At 39.6% G+C, this 16,676-nt stretch overlaps 1 protein-coding gene across 1 annotated transcript in view; it reads right to left on the bottom strand.

The window, feature by feature from the left end:
- PATL2 (PAT1 homolog 2) overlaps window positions 1–16,676 on the bottom strand; it is a 106,822-nt gene that overhangs the window by 66,864 nt on the left and 23,282 nt on the right. The window contains exon 6 of the mRNA XM_053705958.1: window positions 4,601–4,768. Coding sequence (XP_053561933.1) covers window positions 4,601–4,768 — 168 coding nt within the window. The remainder of the gene's footprint in view (window positions 1–4,600; window positions 4,769–16,676) is intronic.

The raw sequence follows: 16,676 nt of genomic DNA, 5'->3' as shown, positions 1-16,676 counted from the left end.
CAGCAGCAGAGAGGACATGTCCACTAGATAGGCATACAAAGTCCTGCGAGGCCATGCAGGCGCGATTAGAATTACTGAAGCCCTCTCCTGTTTGATCTGAGCAATCACCCGGGCAGGAGAGCAAACGGTGGAAACACATAAGCTAGGTTGAACAACCAAGGCACTGCCAAGGCATCTATCAGTTCGGCCTGAGGATCCCTTGACCTGGATCCGTATCTTAGAAGCTTGGCATTCTGACGAGATGCCATCAGATCCAACTCCGGTCTGCCCATCTGAGGATCAGAGTGGCAAATACCTCCGGATGGAGCTCCCACTCCCCCAGATGAAAAGTCTGTCTGCTTAAAAAGTCAGTCTGCTTAAAAAGTCCGCTTCCCAGTTGTCCACTCCTGGGATGTAGATTGCCGACAGATAAGAGTGGGCCTCCGCCCATCAAATTATCTTGGATACTTCTGTTATCGCTAAGGAACTCCTTGTCCCTCCCTGATTGATGTAAGCCACAGTCGTGATGTTGTCCGACTGAAAGCAAATGAATTTGGCCGAAGCCAACTGAGGCCACGCCTGAAACACATTGAATATTGCTCTCAATTCCAGAATATTGATTGGAAGTAGTGACTCCGACTGAGTCCACACACCCTGAGCCTTCAGGGAATTCGACCGCACCCCAACCTAGAAGGCTGGCGTCCGTCATCACTATCACCCATGAGGGTCTGCTGAAGCACGTCCCTTGGGACAGATGATCCTGAGACAGCCACCAAAGAAGAGAGTCTCTTGTCTCCTTATCCAGATCTGGGGAGCCAAATTTGCATAATCTCCATTCCACTGTCTGAGCATGCTCAGCTGCAGTGGTCTGAGATGAAAACGAGCAAACGGAATGATGTCCATTGCTGCCACCATCAATCCAATTACCTCCATGCACTGGGCCACTGATGGCCCGAGGATTGGACTGAAGGGCTCGGCATATATTCAGAATCTTTAAGTTTCTGACCTCTGTCAAGAAAATTTTCATGGATATGGAATCTATTATAGTTCCCAGGAAGGGAATTAACTCTTCTAGATTCACCTTCCACCCGTGAGTCCTCAGAAAGGACAGAACCATGTCTGTATGACTTTGTCAGATGTTAGACACCTGGATCAGAATATCATCCAGATAAGGCACCACTGCAATACCCCGCGGCCTGAGAACCGCCAGAAGGGACCCTAAAACCTTCATGAAGATCCTGGGTGCTGTGGCCAACCTGAAGGGAAGAGCCACAAACTGAAAATGTTTGTCCAGGAAGGCAAACCTTAGGAACTGATGATAATCCTTGTGGATAGGAATATGTAGGTATGGATCCTTCAAGTCCACGGTAGTCCTATATTGACCCTCCTGGATCAATGGCAGAATTGTTTGAATAGTCTCCATTTTGAAGGATGGGACTCTGAGAAACTTGTCTAGACTTTTTAGATCTAAAATGGGTCAAAAAATGTCCTCATTTTTTGGGGACCACAAAAAGATTTGAGTAAAACCCCTGTCCCAGTTCCAGTCTTGGAACTGGATGAATTACTCCCATAGTAGAGAGGTCTTTTACACAACATAAGAACGCCTCTCTTTTTGTCTGGTCTGCAGACAATCGTGACAGAAGAAACCTCCCCCTTGGGAAGAGAACTCTTGAATTCCAGCTGATACCCTTGGGACACGATCTCCAGTGTCCAAGGATCCTGAACATCTTACCCAAGCCTGGGCAAAGAGAGAAAGTCTGCCCCTTACTAGATCAGTCCCAGATCGGGGGCTGCCCCTTCATGCTGTTTTGGTAGCAGCAGCAGGCTTCTTGGGTTGTTTACCCTTGTTCCAAGCCTGGTTGGTTCTCCAGACGGACTTTGTTTGAGCAAAGTTCCCTTCCTTTTTAGTGGAAGAGGAGGAGGGGTTTCGAAAGGAATGAAAATTACTCTGTCTACCCCTCTGCTTAGATGCTTTATCTTGAGGTAAGATGGCCCTTACCTCCTGCAATGTCAGAAATAATTTCCTTCAAGTCAGGACCGAAGAGAGTCTTCCCCTTGAAAGTAATAGATAAAAGCTTGGTTTTAGAGGACACGTCCGCAGACCAAGACTTTAACCACAAGGCTCTGCGCGCTAGAATGGCAAAACCTGCTTTCTTAGCCGCTAATTTAGCAATCTGAAAAGCGGCGTCAGTGACTAAGGAATTGGCCAATTTTAGGGCCTTAATCCTATCCATTATTTCCTCTAAAGTAGTCTCCATCTTCAGAGATTCTTCCAAGGCATCAAACCAAAAGGCAGCCGCAGTTGTAACTGGTACAATACCAGTCGTCGGTTGTAAGAGAAAACCTTGATGAACAATTAGCTTCTTCAGCAGACCCTCTAACTTTTTATCCATAGGGTCCTTTAAAGCACAACTGTCTTCAATAGGAATAGTTGTACGCTTAGTGTAGAAATAGCTCCCTCCACCTAAGGAACTGTTTGCCAAAAGTCCTTCACGGTGTTAGGTATAGGGTACATTTTCTTGAACATAGAGGAAGGGGAGAACAGGATACCCAGCCTCTCCCATTCCTTGGAGACAATCTCCGAAATTCTCTTAGGAACCGGAAAGGTATCTGAGTAAGTAGGGACTTCCAGGTATCTGTCCATCTTACACAATTTTTCTGGCGGGACCACAATTGAGTCACAATCGTCCAGAGTCACTAAAACCTCCCGAAGCAACAGTCAGAGGTGCTCCAGCTTAAATCTAAAAGACATAATGTCCGAATCTGTTTGGGGCAATGCACTACCTGAATCAGACAGTTCTCCCTCAGACAGAATCTCCTTACCCTCCAATTCAGAGGATTGGGAGGGTAAATCTGAAATAGCCATTAAGGCATCAGAAGCTACAGGGACCCCCTGTGTTTCTGCCCTGCTACGTTTGCCTTGCAACACCGGCAATTTAGACAAATCCTCAGTGAGGGTAGATGACATTACTGTAGCCATATCCTGCAAGGTGAAAGAAGTAGACGCCATTGCAGGTGGCGCAGCTTGAGCGGGCATTAAAGGCTGTGACGCTTGGGGAGAAGATTGCGGTAAACCCTGAATCTCATTGTCTAGAGAATCCTCTTTAGACATATCCTTATTGCAAAACAATTTATCTTCACATTGCACAGCTCTCTAAACACAATCTTCATAGTGTGACAGGTGGTTCCACAATGGCATCCAAACACATGTGACATGTACTTTGCTCCATGTCTTCCATAGTAACAGATGCAAGTTACCAACAATACTCAGGTCTCCTCTAGTAGTGTAAAATAAGAAAGGATACTGTTCCTTTAAATAACAAAATCTGTGTACTGTGCTTAAATAAAAAAAATATATATCTTTCAATAATGATTCCATTTTAATTTAGCCAAACTTTATTAAACCTTAGAGAGAAAAAATAAACTTTGTCACCCTGCCACAGCTCCGCTGCGGATCCTACCTGTCCCCATACAACAGTTGCCTGGGCTAAAAAAACCTCCTTTCTGCAGACGTTCCTCTCTCTCTCTCAACTGCCTGTAGCGCTTGTAAAGAGTGCACTCAGGAGCAGCTAGCACAGGAAACAATCACCGGACCTGACTAAAAATGTAATAGCGCTTAAAAAAAGCATGCAAGTGAAGCCCCGGCCATCGTGGGCGTTAACTAACTGGAACCCGGGAAGAATAGTCTAAAACCACAGTTAACCACAGTTAATATAGTACCGCACAAGTCCTACCTCCCCAGCGTCAGCCATATTATGTAATAAAGGCAAAGCCCACTCTTACTCCCATTATCATTTTTATTTAAAAAGACAGGAATAAAAAATGTCCCAGTGCTTCTGGCCCAAAGTTAAGCCTGTCTGAGAAGCGTCTATTAAATAGAAACTCAATGTCCCAGTGCCTGCCTAAAATGTTCTAGCATGTCTGGGAAGCATAATGTATGTCAATTTTGTGTAAGAAAGGTATACATACTGTGAATGGCAAACATTTTAATAAGACCTTCTCAGCAATACCTTATAGTGTACAGTTAGTTCTGAGTATCTGCTGCAAGCTCCAGAAATAAAACCGCACCTACCTCCATGCTGAGTAACAGCATGAAACTACACAGTGTGCAGAGGTCCGCTGTCCCCTCCAGAGGTCCTGTGTATAATAAAGGACTTAGGCAAGTTCACTAAGACCATCTCCAGGCAGCACCAAAAGGGAGGCGCAGTGAGGGTAAAAACCCCACTAGTTCCCACACAATTGGTCTCCAGAAGCTGCCCAGAATAAAAATAGCACACATAGGTACCATTGAAAAAAAATTCTTGATTGAAGAATATAAACTAGCACCTCACTTTACCTCTTCCCATTACTAACACAGACAAAGAGAATGACTGGGGGTGGAGGGAAGGGAGGAGCTATATATACAGCTCTGCTGTGGTGCTCTTTGCCACTTCCTGCTAGCAGGAGGTTAATATCCCACAAGTAAGGATGAAATCCGTGGACTCGTCATATCTTGTAAAAGAAAAAAAAAAAAAATATATAACAGCAGGACAAAACATTAACACCATTTTGTTAAACACACACTCACATCTTAAAAAGATACAAACATACAAAAAAAAATACAAGCAATTTTAACAATTACTGGCTTTGTGAAGCGTTGCCGGAATGACTTGGGTGAAAGACAACCCATTTCCTGGCCTTTGAGTCTTGGTGAGCACATAAATCCCCTTTGCATAGGAGATCCTAGGAATTCTAAATTGGCTGGTGGTATGTAAGGTGCTTTTTCCATTACTCGCAGAATGGCTTGGTCCTGTAAAAAAACAAAAAATATATATAGAATAAACTTGGTAAAATACTTGCGTGATCAAGTGCTTGTAACTTTGGATTGTGGGCACCCTTCGTGACTACCACTGTAAAAAATAAAAATTGAAGATCGCAAAGTACTTGATGACGTAACTAGTCAGTCGTTAAGGTTTTTCTGGTTTACAACAGCACGCGCCAAGACCAACGCTATTATACCCTCCCTCTGGTCACCAGAAATAGCTCCGTCTTGTCGCTGGTGGTGAGACCACACTATTAACGCAATCCCCATGGAAAGGGGTTAAAAAAAAAATGATATATATATATGGGCTGCAACTAACGATTATTTTCATAATCTATTAATCGGCCGATTATTTTTTCGATTAATCGGATAAAAAGAGAATCAATAATAGTTTTCTAAACTTCACACTAAAACTTTACATTAACACAACTGTTTCTTCAATTTTTAAGCTGCAGAGCACAGTTTTATAATTAAACAAAACCACAAATTGTTTGAAATGAGGTAGAACTAGAAAGAGTTAAGACTGTCACTGTTAATAACATTCTGTTATTCACTCTTTCAGAAACTTTGCATTGAAATGCAAAAATCTCAACATGTCCACATGCTTCTGGCTAAGTCTGGTTCTCTGTTTGCAGCTATATTTCCAATTCCTGCAGCAGAGAAAAGGCTGTTGAGGTGTTTAAGTAGGGTTTTGCCAATTTCACCAAAGTGGGATATTTATCTTTGTTAGCTCTTCACCAAAGCTAAGTGTTTTCTACCTTGGCAAAGGGGCCTCTCAATGAAGTAACCCTTGACTTCATTCTAACATAAAAATATCTTGAATATCTATATGCAATGGTAAATAACCAGCTATATGGTTAGGGGAAATATCTAGTCCGCTCTAAAAATAATATATACTTATAAAGGTTGACTCTGGTAAAAATATATAAAAAAATATAAAAAATAAAACCAAAAGCGCTAAGGACTGTATATCAATAACAGGACAAAGCCTTACACATTTATTTATACAGTACATATAATCAGCAATACGCTAATAATTCTGCAAACAGATAATAGTGCACATCAATTTAAATAACTTCCATCAATCTAGGGGCAAGGTGTAAACAACAAGCTTGGCACTATATCATGAAAAGCATAGTTCCAAATCACCAGATTTAAAATAAACAATCCAAATGACGACTATTATATCTGGGTTGCACATAAGCCAGGGGTAGTTGTAAACGTATACTGTCCTGAAAAAGGGAAAATTAGACGTCTGTAGACGTCCTTTAGGCTGAGGACATAACCATAAAACACAATACCATATGCAGGAGTTCATTGGAGTGAATCAGCTGGTGTTGTGCACAGACCAACTAATCGATTATGAGATTCGTTGACAACTAGTTCCATAATCGATTATGACGATTAGTTGTTGCAGCTCTAATATATACATACACATACACCACCACTTAGCTACTGGGAATTTCAGAGAAAAAAAATTCCACCAAAATACAGAGAACATACATACTTCGTGCCACCATAACACAAATATCGCTTTTGTTTAGGAAAATGACATGCATGCCACCAATTGCAGCTGCACATCACACTTCTGAAATGACCAGTATTGAAGGGTTTGTTACCCTCCTACCTGACCCCTCCTGCCACCATCTTAGGTACTGGCAGACAGTCTGCAATTTATGGCTTTTAATTTATTTTTATTTTTTTAGAGTTTTTATTGAGGTCAACATGGAAAAGGGTAGACAGAGCACAAAGCATTAATAGACAATGGTATGAAAGATACAGTCTGCACAGTATCAATATCCATACATTAAGACAGGAAAGTCACAAGTTCTGCAGTATTTCTAGAAGCAAAAAATTGTTTAAATCCCACTATGTTGGATGACTCTTAAGAGACAGTCAAGTCCAAAAACAAATAAATAATGATTTAAAGGGACAGTCTAGTATTAATTAAACCTTCATTATTCAGATAGGACTTTTAATTTTAATCAACTTTCCAATTTACTTTTATCATCAAATTTGCATTTTTCTCTTGGTATTCTTAGTTTAAACTAAACATAGGTAGGCTCATATGCTAATTTCTAAGTCTTTGAGGGCTGCCTCTTATCACAGGCTTTTTAAATTTCTTTTCAACACAAAGACAGAAAGTACACGTGGGCCATATAGATAACACTGTGTTCAGGCACAGGGGGTATTTAAGATCTAGCACAACACAATGCTAACTTTAAGACAATAGATAATAAACAGTCACAGTTATGTGATCAGGGGGCTGGAAGAAGGTTTCAGGGGGCTGGAAGAATGTTCCTAGATACAAAGTAATCACAGAGGTAAAAAGTATATTAATATAACTGTTTATGCAAAACTGGGGAACGGGTAATAAAGTGATTATCTTTTAAAACAATAACAATTCTAAGGTAGACTGTCCCTTTAAATAGGAAAAGTAATTTTAAACATATTTTCCAATTTACTTTTTTTAAAGTCAACTGTTTTTATTCAGTTTTCAAAATAAACAGATGTACAGAAAATACAATTACATTTGCAATCTTCTTTGAGGCAAAACAGAACAGCATTGGTGGCACAAATTATTAAAGAAAGACAACCTATAAACATGCTAAGCATAATAATGGCACCTGGCAGGGATGCCCTTTGTCTCCTACTTTGTCTCTAGGACTTCCATTGCCAGGATGAACAAACTTTAGATGCTCACCAAATGTCAAAGGAATAGTGATAGATCAAATATAACACAAAACTTCCTTATATGCCGACGATGTTGTCCTTACAATAACCGATCTAGAGAGACCTCTGTCCTGTCCCTTATGTCCATACTAGAGGAGTATGGCGAACTGCCACATTTTTTAATTATTCAAAATCGGAATTTATTAAGAAAAAACGCCACACAGGGAATTGTTAGCCCTTAAAGAGAATCACTTCAAACATCAACCTGTATCACTTAAATATCTGGGTGTGTATATCTCCCCACATCTGAACAAGATAGTCCCTCTAAATTTTAATCCCCTTAAAGCACATAACTTCCAACTTACTATCCTGGAGGCATAAACTCCTCTCCTGGATAGGTAGCATTAACTCTATTAAAATGATGATTCTCCCAAAAATCCTTTACCTCTTCTAGACATAACCAATCCCTATTTCAGACAATCTACTCTTCCAACTCGAAAAGATAATAAATTCCTTCATCTGGAACTATAGACGGCCCTGAATAGCCACTCAAACCCTATACTGTAATAAACACCAAGGCAGACTGGGGGCTCCAAACCTCCAGCTCTATAGATACGAAACTTTTATTTCTAGAATAATGGACTGGTGCAAACATGCAGGCCAAAAGGAATGGGTAACATTAGAATTTGCACTTTGGGGAAACAAACATTTGGGTGTACAGTGTTGGTTGAGAGATACACATGAACACACGAAATTCCAAAGACCCTTTATAGTTCAGGAAACATTTAAAATATGGGACAAAATTCTAAAGTCACACAAATCTATCTCAACTCCACAGTCCCCCCTGACACCCTCTCTCAATCATCCTAAATCCCCCCCCTTCAGCTACAACAGATCACTCAGAGCGCCCGTACATTACACCAATCCAAACCCTGGTATGCAGTACTGCAAAATGGCAAACTTAAAAATAAACCAAGACATTATAGACATCCTAGGTTTGACACACAACGACTGGCTTCTACATCACCGACTTTCTCACTACTTTCAAACACACCCAAACAAACACAATATCTCCAGAACACGGACGCCATTTGAATCATTGTGTTATATGCCTCTACCTAATAAGGGAACTCTCCCTTTCTTATAAGTTACTTCTTTCTCATCAAGCCAGACACCCACCAACATATATGTTACAAGATGGGAAGCAGAACTCAATGACCAACGACTAGACAAGGTATGCGATAAAATTTATAAACAGCCGAGCTCTTCAACCTCATCTATACATACTGCAGAAATGAACAGTAAACTCCTATGTAGGTATCACTACACCCCTGACAAGCTAGGAAAAATGATACTGAGTTATGATACCAGGTGCTGGAGGATGTGAGCAGAGGGGTACGGCTTCTCATATATGGTGGACGTGCCCAATTGCACAGTGTTACTGGTTAGACATTCACAGAGATAGAATTGATATTAAATAACCACATCCCTCTAACACCGTTGACGTTTCTGTTGAACCACTTGCCTCCTTTAAGATGCTCGCTCCGGCTTCAGCTTCCGACGATCATGGTAAATACAGCCAAACGCTATATTCCATCTCACTGGATGAAACTTACATTACCGACAGTACAGTTCTGGAGAGACAGAGTCACTCTGGCCTTATAGTTAGAACAATATCATTATACCAAACTTAAGAAATTCTTTGACTACCAGGCAATACGTTTCATCTGGGATGAATATATGTTTTTTCTAACACCCCTAGATATCCAATGAAGGCACTGTAACAGAATGTTACTACATGTTTATTTCATAATGTTATGCAAAATGTTGAGTCAATTCGATTCCATGTTTATTTGATGTTTTATGCATTAGCATGTATGTTACTATCGGCTACTAAGACTTCATGGTCCAACCACATGGGAAACCAGCGGGCCTTATTTCAATGGTCTTCACTGATGACTTTGTATAACACTAATATGTTCATTGGCTGTATGATATTTTTATACCAAAATTTCAGTCTGCTGTCCAAAGATAATCTGTAACATGCAAATAGTTTTCTTATAATAAAGCTTTTTTTTTTTTTTTTTTTTTTAAACTAAAAAAAAAAAATCAAAATAAGCATGCTAAGCACGTCAGAACAGGGTCAATTTTAACCCCAACAATAGAGATACAGCGAGACAGTGTAAGTGATTTTGTTCCATAACATTAAAGATCAGCACAATAATACACATTTTTCCCTCTTTTCCCCTTTCCAAAAAAACAAACAAAAAACACAACCTTTATTAGTTTCCTTTGTTCCCAGAGATATGAGATGTCAGCAATAAAGTCTTGTTTACCCAAGAAGGTGTAGTCTATTTTTTCTAGGGATAAGATGTGGTCTACTTTCATGCATATAGAGAGAGTGGGGACCTGCGTGGTCCACCAGAACCCAGGTATAAGGCACTTGGCGCAGTTAAAGGGACAGATAGAGTGTGCAATTTTAATCAACTTTCTAATTTATTCCTATTATCAATTTTTCTTCGTTCTCTTGCTAACCTTATTTGAAAAAGGCATCTAAGCTTTTTGGGTTCAGAACTCCGGGCAGCACTTTTTTATTGGTGGATGAATTTATCCAACAATCATTAAGGACAACCCAGGTTGTTCACCAAAAATGGGCCGGCATCTAAACTTACATTCTTGCATTTCAAATAAAGATACCAAGAGAATGAAGAAAATTTGATAATAGGAGCAAATTAGAAAGTTGCTTAAAATTTCATGCTCAATCTGAATCACAAAATAATTTTTTTGGGGTACAGTGTCCCTTTAAGCATACAACGAAATAGCTGGTTTCAATTAATACATGATATTAGGAGTGAGTGTGATACTGAGCCCTAATATGCCGTTGATATATTTGGGGATATCCTTCCAGTATGTTTGTAGGGAGGGGCATAACCACCAGATATGGGAGAAGGTTCCTGTTCCACCACAATGTCTCCAGCATAAAGAAGAGGATAAATACTATGTAGTCTGTGTGGGGTAAGATACCATCTGGATAAAAACGTAGTTCATTTCTGCGAACACCAGTGAGGGGGATGACTTTAGTTTCCATAAAAATGTGGCTCCATTGGGCTTCGGGTATATCTAAGTTAAGTTCTTTTTCCCCATTTAGTTATGCAAGAGGGTTGTTTGGTTGGATATGATCCTCTAAGCAGTTTATATATGATAGAAATATGGGATCTCGTCATTGATAATGTTATGTTCCCAATTTACTTTTTTCACCAATTTTGCTTTGTTCTCTTGGTATTCTTAGTTGAAAGCTAAACCTAGGAGGTTCATATGCTAATTTCTTAGACCTTGAAGACTGCCTCTAATCTGAATGCATTTTGACCATTAGTGCATGCGTTTCATACAGATAACATTGAGCTCATGCACGTGAGGTTGCCCTGGAGTGAGCATTGATTGGCTGAAATGCAAGTCTGTCAAAAGAACTGAAACAAGGGGGCAGTTTTCAGAGGCTTAGATACAAGGTAATCAGAGGTAAAAAGTTTATTTTTATAACAGTGTTAGTTATGCAAAACTGGGGAATGGGTAATAAAAGGGATTATCTTTCTTTTTAAAGAGATTCTGGTGTTGTCTGTCCCTTTAAGCAAAAGGCTTTACAAGCTGAATAAAATAGACAGCATGAAGACATCTTATGTAACCTGTCCATCATCAATAAATTGCATTAGTAGCGAACTAAAAAGAGAAAAAGTTGGGGGGGGGAATGAAAAAAAATAAATAAATAAATATATATATATATATATATATATATATAAAAATCTAGTGACCTCATTTTTATATATGTAACACAAATTTATAGTAGGTATCCATGAGTCCCCAAAACTATGCAATAAATTAGGAGTGAAAGATACCCCAATCAGAAATGGTGGCCACTCATGGACCACTGGCTAGGACTGTATAGAAGGGGTTGAGAATTGGGGAATACATCTATAGGGCCAATTTTGGACCCTTTCTAGAGTAAATAACTAAAAACACATAAAACTATGTCAATGAGTGTAAAGGGTACGTTTTGAAGTTAGTAACTGGTAGGATAGTGGTTATTAAAGTGAAAATAAATGGACACTTCTCTCAGACTAGATTATGATAAGTATATCTGACAAGTAGTATAATAAGACCAGTATTTTTCAAGGCTGTAATTTATATACATTATCTGATGAATATTTTTAAAAGTGTCACAGTGTCTCATAACCTCTGTATAATATACTACAGACATGTCAATAAGTAATTGGCAAAATTAACTTGTCCATTAGCAATATAGGCAAACTAAAAAAAAAATTCTGGACTATACCATAAAGATTTAGTGAAGGACTTTAGGGAGATAAATCGAAGAGGGTCACTCCCCTAGGCAATTAATAGCTGGAAACAAGTATGAGGGTATATAGGAGGTATAAGCCAAGAGTAATTTGGTAGTATGAAGTGACTTACAAAGTTAGCGACTAACAAATCAACAGTGCTGTAGTTATATATGGTATCTTACATAGCAGTACATAAATACCCTAATAAATAATGCATTTGAATACAAATCTCACTAACTCTGTCATTTTTAAAGCCACAGTTATTACCCTGTGTCAAACATCACAACTCTCTAGGAAATGCAGAGGGGTTAGTTCAATAGCAGTGTAAACTTATATTTGTAAACATGCAATATCTAATTTAACACACCTATCAATACCCAGGACATACTTGAAAACGAGAGAAATCTCCTTCCTGGTAAAATATTTTATAAATAGCTTAAAGCCTATATAATACAAGATAAGCTAACAGATAATATAACTGGGTACGTGATCATATAGTGTGTGACTAAATAATTATATGACAGAAGTCTCAACATGAGTACATTTCAGGCCTCACAACTATGTGGGCTAGTTCCTCGTTATATGGTGATCAGTCCACTTGTGCCAACTCAGTGGTAGAGTTCAACCTGTGGGTATCATTAGTAGGTGGTGTGATGGTCTCTATACAGAATGTTCTCTAAATAAAAACACAGCGGTCCGAACTACAGTATGGGCACCTCACCAAAAACAGAAGTCCCATGCCATCGCTGTTGAAGTAATCTTTTACCCAACTCCCACTCAGACATTCTGTAAGGTATGTCCCAGAACAAAATATGGCCAAAATCTTTGAACATCCCTTGGGAACTGTTTGTACCCTATGCTCTTACAAAAAGGTGGCCAACAGAATCAGAAAGAACATGCCACTGTGTGAGTTAGCTTGAATGAAGAGTGTCCTCTTATAGTGCATATCGTCTTTGCAGCTTGAGCTCCCGCTCGCTGATCACTTTTCAGGCCCCAGCCCTGGACAGGGAGGCCGTCTGCACCATCCCTGATCCCGACTATGGGCATCCTCCTGTAAGGCTCACTTTCAAACAGCTGAGCAGGATCCAGCTGAAGTGGAGATATCTCCATAGACCTGACCCGCCAAGGTAAACCCCTGCATTTCCATGTTCCTCTCTTCAGGCTCTAGTGTGTTGCCTATCATGCATGGAACCTTAGTAGTGTTGTCTAGTAACCTTATAGGCGACATCTTGTACCTCCGAAGGCTGTATAATTCACAGCAGGTTATCAGATCTGTGCGATATTGCCCTTTCAACTTCAATTTGGCAGGCTTGTAAATATGACAATATGTCCTCCATTTTAGCAATATAAGAATGGGAATTAGATCCAAAAAGCCATCTCCGCTTACCCCGGGGGGGGGGGGTAGATTTTTCTCAAGGGAGACGCCAAAAATCTCAGTGGTCCAGCCTGGGAGACTCTGAAGTTGTACAATATAAGTATTACTCAATCCACTTTTTCATGGCGTATAATTCTGAGCTGGATGGTATTTTCCACTCTAGATTACACGGCAGAATGTAAATCTCTTGCCCAGAGCTCCCTGTTGCCTGGCTTGATATGGTACTGCATGACATATCTGCATGCATTTGGGGGGGGGGGACACACCCAAACTAACAGTAGACATGCTGTTTACAAATAGATTTTTGTTTAGTGGGGGGGGAGAAAGAAGAGTATTGTGCATGTATGAAATCTATTACAGCACAATACAAACAGATGCACAGTGTATCACAACCATGCAGTTTTATGTAAAGTAAAAATTGTATTTCTGGTATGCAACAGCACTGACTAAGATTGTTCCTGTCTCTAATTATAGCATTCCCATTTATTCCCAAGGTCTCATTCTGCAGTGCATAAAAAATTAAACACTATAGATGAGTCACTCTTCTTCCCAGTGCTGCTAAAGACTATAAACTTTAGATCAGTGGTGTGCAGCAATTACAGAAGGCCCCCTTTTCAAGTCCTTTAAAAAACATAAAAACAAATTGGAGAGCCTAGTATCTTTGACCCTTTTAAAAAGGGCTTTCAAAACGAAATTGTGTTCATGGGAATTTAGTTGTTTTTTTTTTGGGGGGGGGGGGGGTTAAAATTACATAATACACATGTATTAAAGGTTTTATAAGAGCTTCAGATGCTTCCATTATTCAATTTGTGTGGCCCACCACAACATAGAAGTAGAGCGAACTCTCTCCCTCTAATGGCACAAAGAGCATGTTTAGGCCAGAGGGGGGGAAAAAAAAAAAAAAAAAAAAGTGTTTATAATGAATAACAGTTGTTGATTGGAACCAAAGGCAGAGGGAAGTGGTGCAGGAACCAAAATGGGCCAAGCTTTAGGTCTCTCGATATGAGCAGTACATTTTGCATGTAATCTCATGCCAGGATCAATATTGCTAGTCTCTTGTTTAAAAAAAGATAAAAAAAAATAACCAAGCACTGGATAAGGGGGGTCAAACAGATAACCTTTTAACACACAAAAACCTTCCATTCACATGTGGCACCAAAAAAGGTACAACAACAAAAAAGGTCACATCTGTCAAGGATAGCACTATTTATACAATCTCTAGCACAGATAAAAGACATGTTCAAGAGAAAGCAGAGTAGACTGCACAGCACCGCTGGCTGCGCTAAGCTGAAGTCTTAGCACAACCAGAGTCCTCACAGCAGCAGACTTCTCAGGAGTCGTTTGCCTCCTAATGCACTTCAGTACCCACCTCATGTAATTGTAGTTTGCACCCTGAGGTCATGCTTTGAGGGGCAGTACAGACCAAACAAGACAAGGACGAAAAGAATGCTGAAGATGAAACTGCCACAGAAATTGAGGAGCAGGCACATTAGCCATAGGTTCCAGACAGCTATCTTCCAAACTATAACCCCTCCGCTTTATCAGATATTGAAGAAAGAACCCACAAAAGCAAGGCAGCAAGTTTCTAGAGGGACAAGAAAGCTTGAAATGGAGTGTAAATAACCACACACTACTCAAGCAAAAGCAGGAAGAGAAAATCAAAGTCTGTCTGCAAAAAACAGGTCAGAGCAAGGCATCTTAAACCAACAGAGAATTCCCTGCTAAGAAAGACAATCACCGATTCAAACCAGGAACAGGGGAAAGAAAAAGGAAAAAAAAAAGTTACATCCTTGACTGATGAACATAATAGTTGTATGAAAATTATGCTGTAGGAAGCTAACAGGCCCAGTCTGATTAGTTCGCTTTGACCATTAGTCGGGGTGGGGGCAATAACCAGAAGACAGATCTTGAAATACATAAACTAGAGCAAAATTATTTCCAGGTTAACTAGGAACACTGGTCAGACAAAAAAAAAAAAAAAAACTTTCTGGGACAAACCATGAAGTCTAAATACTTCCTTAACAAGGCAGCCGTCATACTGGCAGAAGGTAGAAGAAATGTTATGAGATAGTATAAGAGATAGTATAAAATCAAGACAGGGGAAGATGAGCCATAAAATCCATCAAGACACAGGCCTAATGACTATCATGGATTTGGCAAAGGATGCAGAGGTCCCAAAAGAAGAATGCTTCATCCTGGCACAGGTACAATAGGACAATGGAAATGTATGCACATCTTCACATAAGTTAGGCCACCAGAAACTTCTACAAATCAGCTTGAGTCTTCTCATTACCTCCATGGCCAGCAGCAGGTAAATCATAAGGCTGAAGATCTTCCAAATGTACTGGAGTAAGGGCCAAAATAAAATCACAACCTCTTTAGTAGCATAAAACATGCAATCCATAAAAGTTAAAATGAACAGTTTAAACAGGAGGAGGAAAACCGCAATTCACAGTCTCCAAAAAAACAAAAACAAAACAGAATTCCCCTCAGCAATAGTCAAATGGCTAGACGCAGCAAACATTTAGCCTTCTCTTGCTGAGACAAAACATCTGCAATAACCACATTAGAAACATCTACTTTAAAACAAAAAAGTTTCTACACATCTGGCGGAAGAATAGGTTCAGAAGTAAAGCCACACTAAGTTTATCAAAGCCCACTTGTGGCACAGACTTCAGAAAAAGGTCTATTAAAATGCCTGTAGAAAGTTGCAAATCCAATAAACCTCTCTCACTTTCGATCGCGTCCTCCGCCCCCTTGCTGTCTTCTGTGTTTATTACTCTTACACGTTCAAGAGTAATAAACACAGAAGACAGCAAGGGGGCGGAGGACGCGATCGAAAGTGAGAGCCAAGGTCCAGACGGAACCACCATACTACGAGGAGATACCAAGCCAGTGATATAAAGAACAAGGAAGTTCCTAGTTTGAAAGCACCATACACAAGTCGGCACGAATGTAAAGACCTGGATCTTTTCACACACAGGAGGAAAATCCAAGACTGACTGGAGAGAATCCAAACAGACGCGCTGACATTACCTCATAAGATTGAGGTACCCTCTGGTAAGGGTATACCACTTATCCCCCAGCACCATTGTTGCAATTGTTGTAATTTGAGTTCCACCTAGTATTATCAATTCTAATCATTGCACTACTATTGTTAAACTTTTATATTCATCGGACTTTGTCTTAAATCGGTTCATATAGAACCAGTGGGATAGATAGAACAATTGTCTATCATATCTGAAAGACATTCAGTAAATTAGACATAGTAACATTGTATTTGTATTCCACGTGTTTGTAGCGCTGAACTTCTTTCGACATTCCGCTTGTATTATATATATATATATATATATATATATATATATATATATATATATATATATATATATATATATATATATTAGAAATTTGCTTAAAATTGCATACTCATATCTGAATCATGAAAGTTTAATTTTGTCTAGACTATTCCTTTAAGCAATGTATATCAAAAAGAAAAAAAAAGGCCCTCACCAGG

Source organism: Bombina bombina, chromosome 3 (genome assembly GCF_027579735.1).
Source record: "Bombina bombina isolate aBomBom1 chromosome 3, aBomBom1.pri, whole genome shotgun sequence".
NCBI classification, from domain to species: Eukaryota; Metazoa; Chordata; class Amphibia; order Anura; family Bombinatoridae; genus Bombina; species Bombina bombina.
This window is presented reverse-complemented; position numbering and strand designations above follow the sequence as displayed.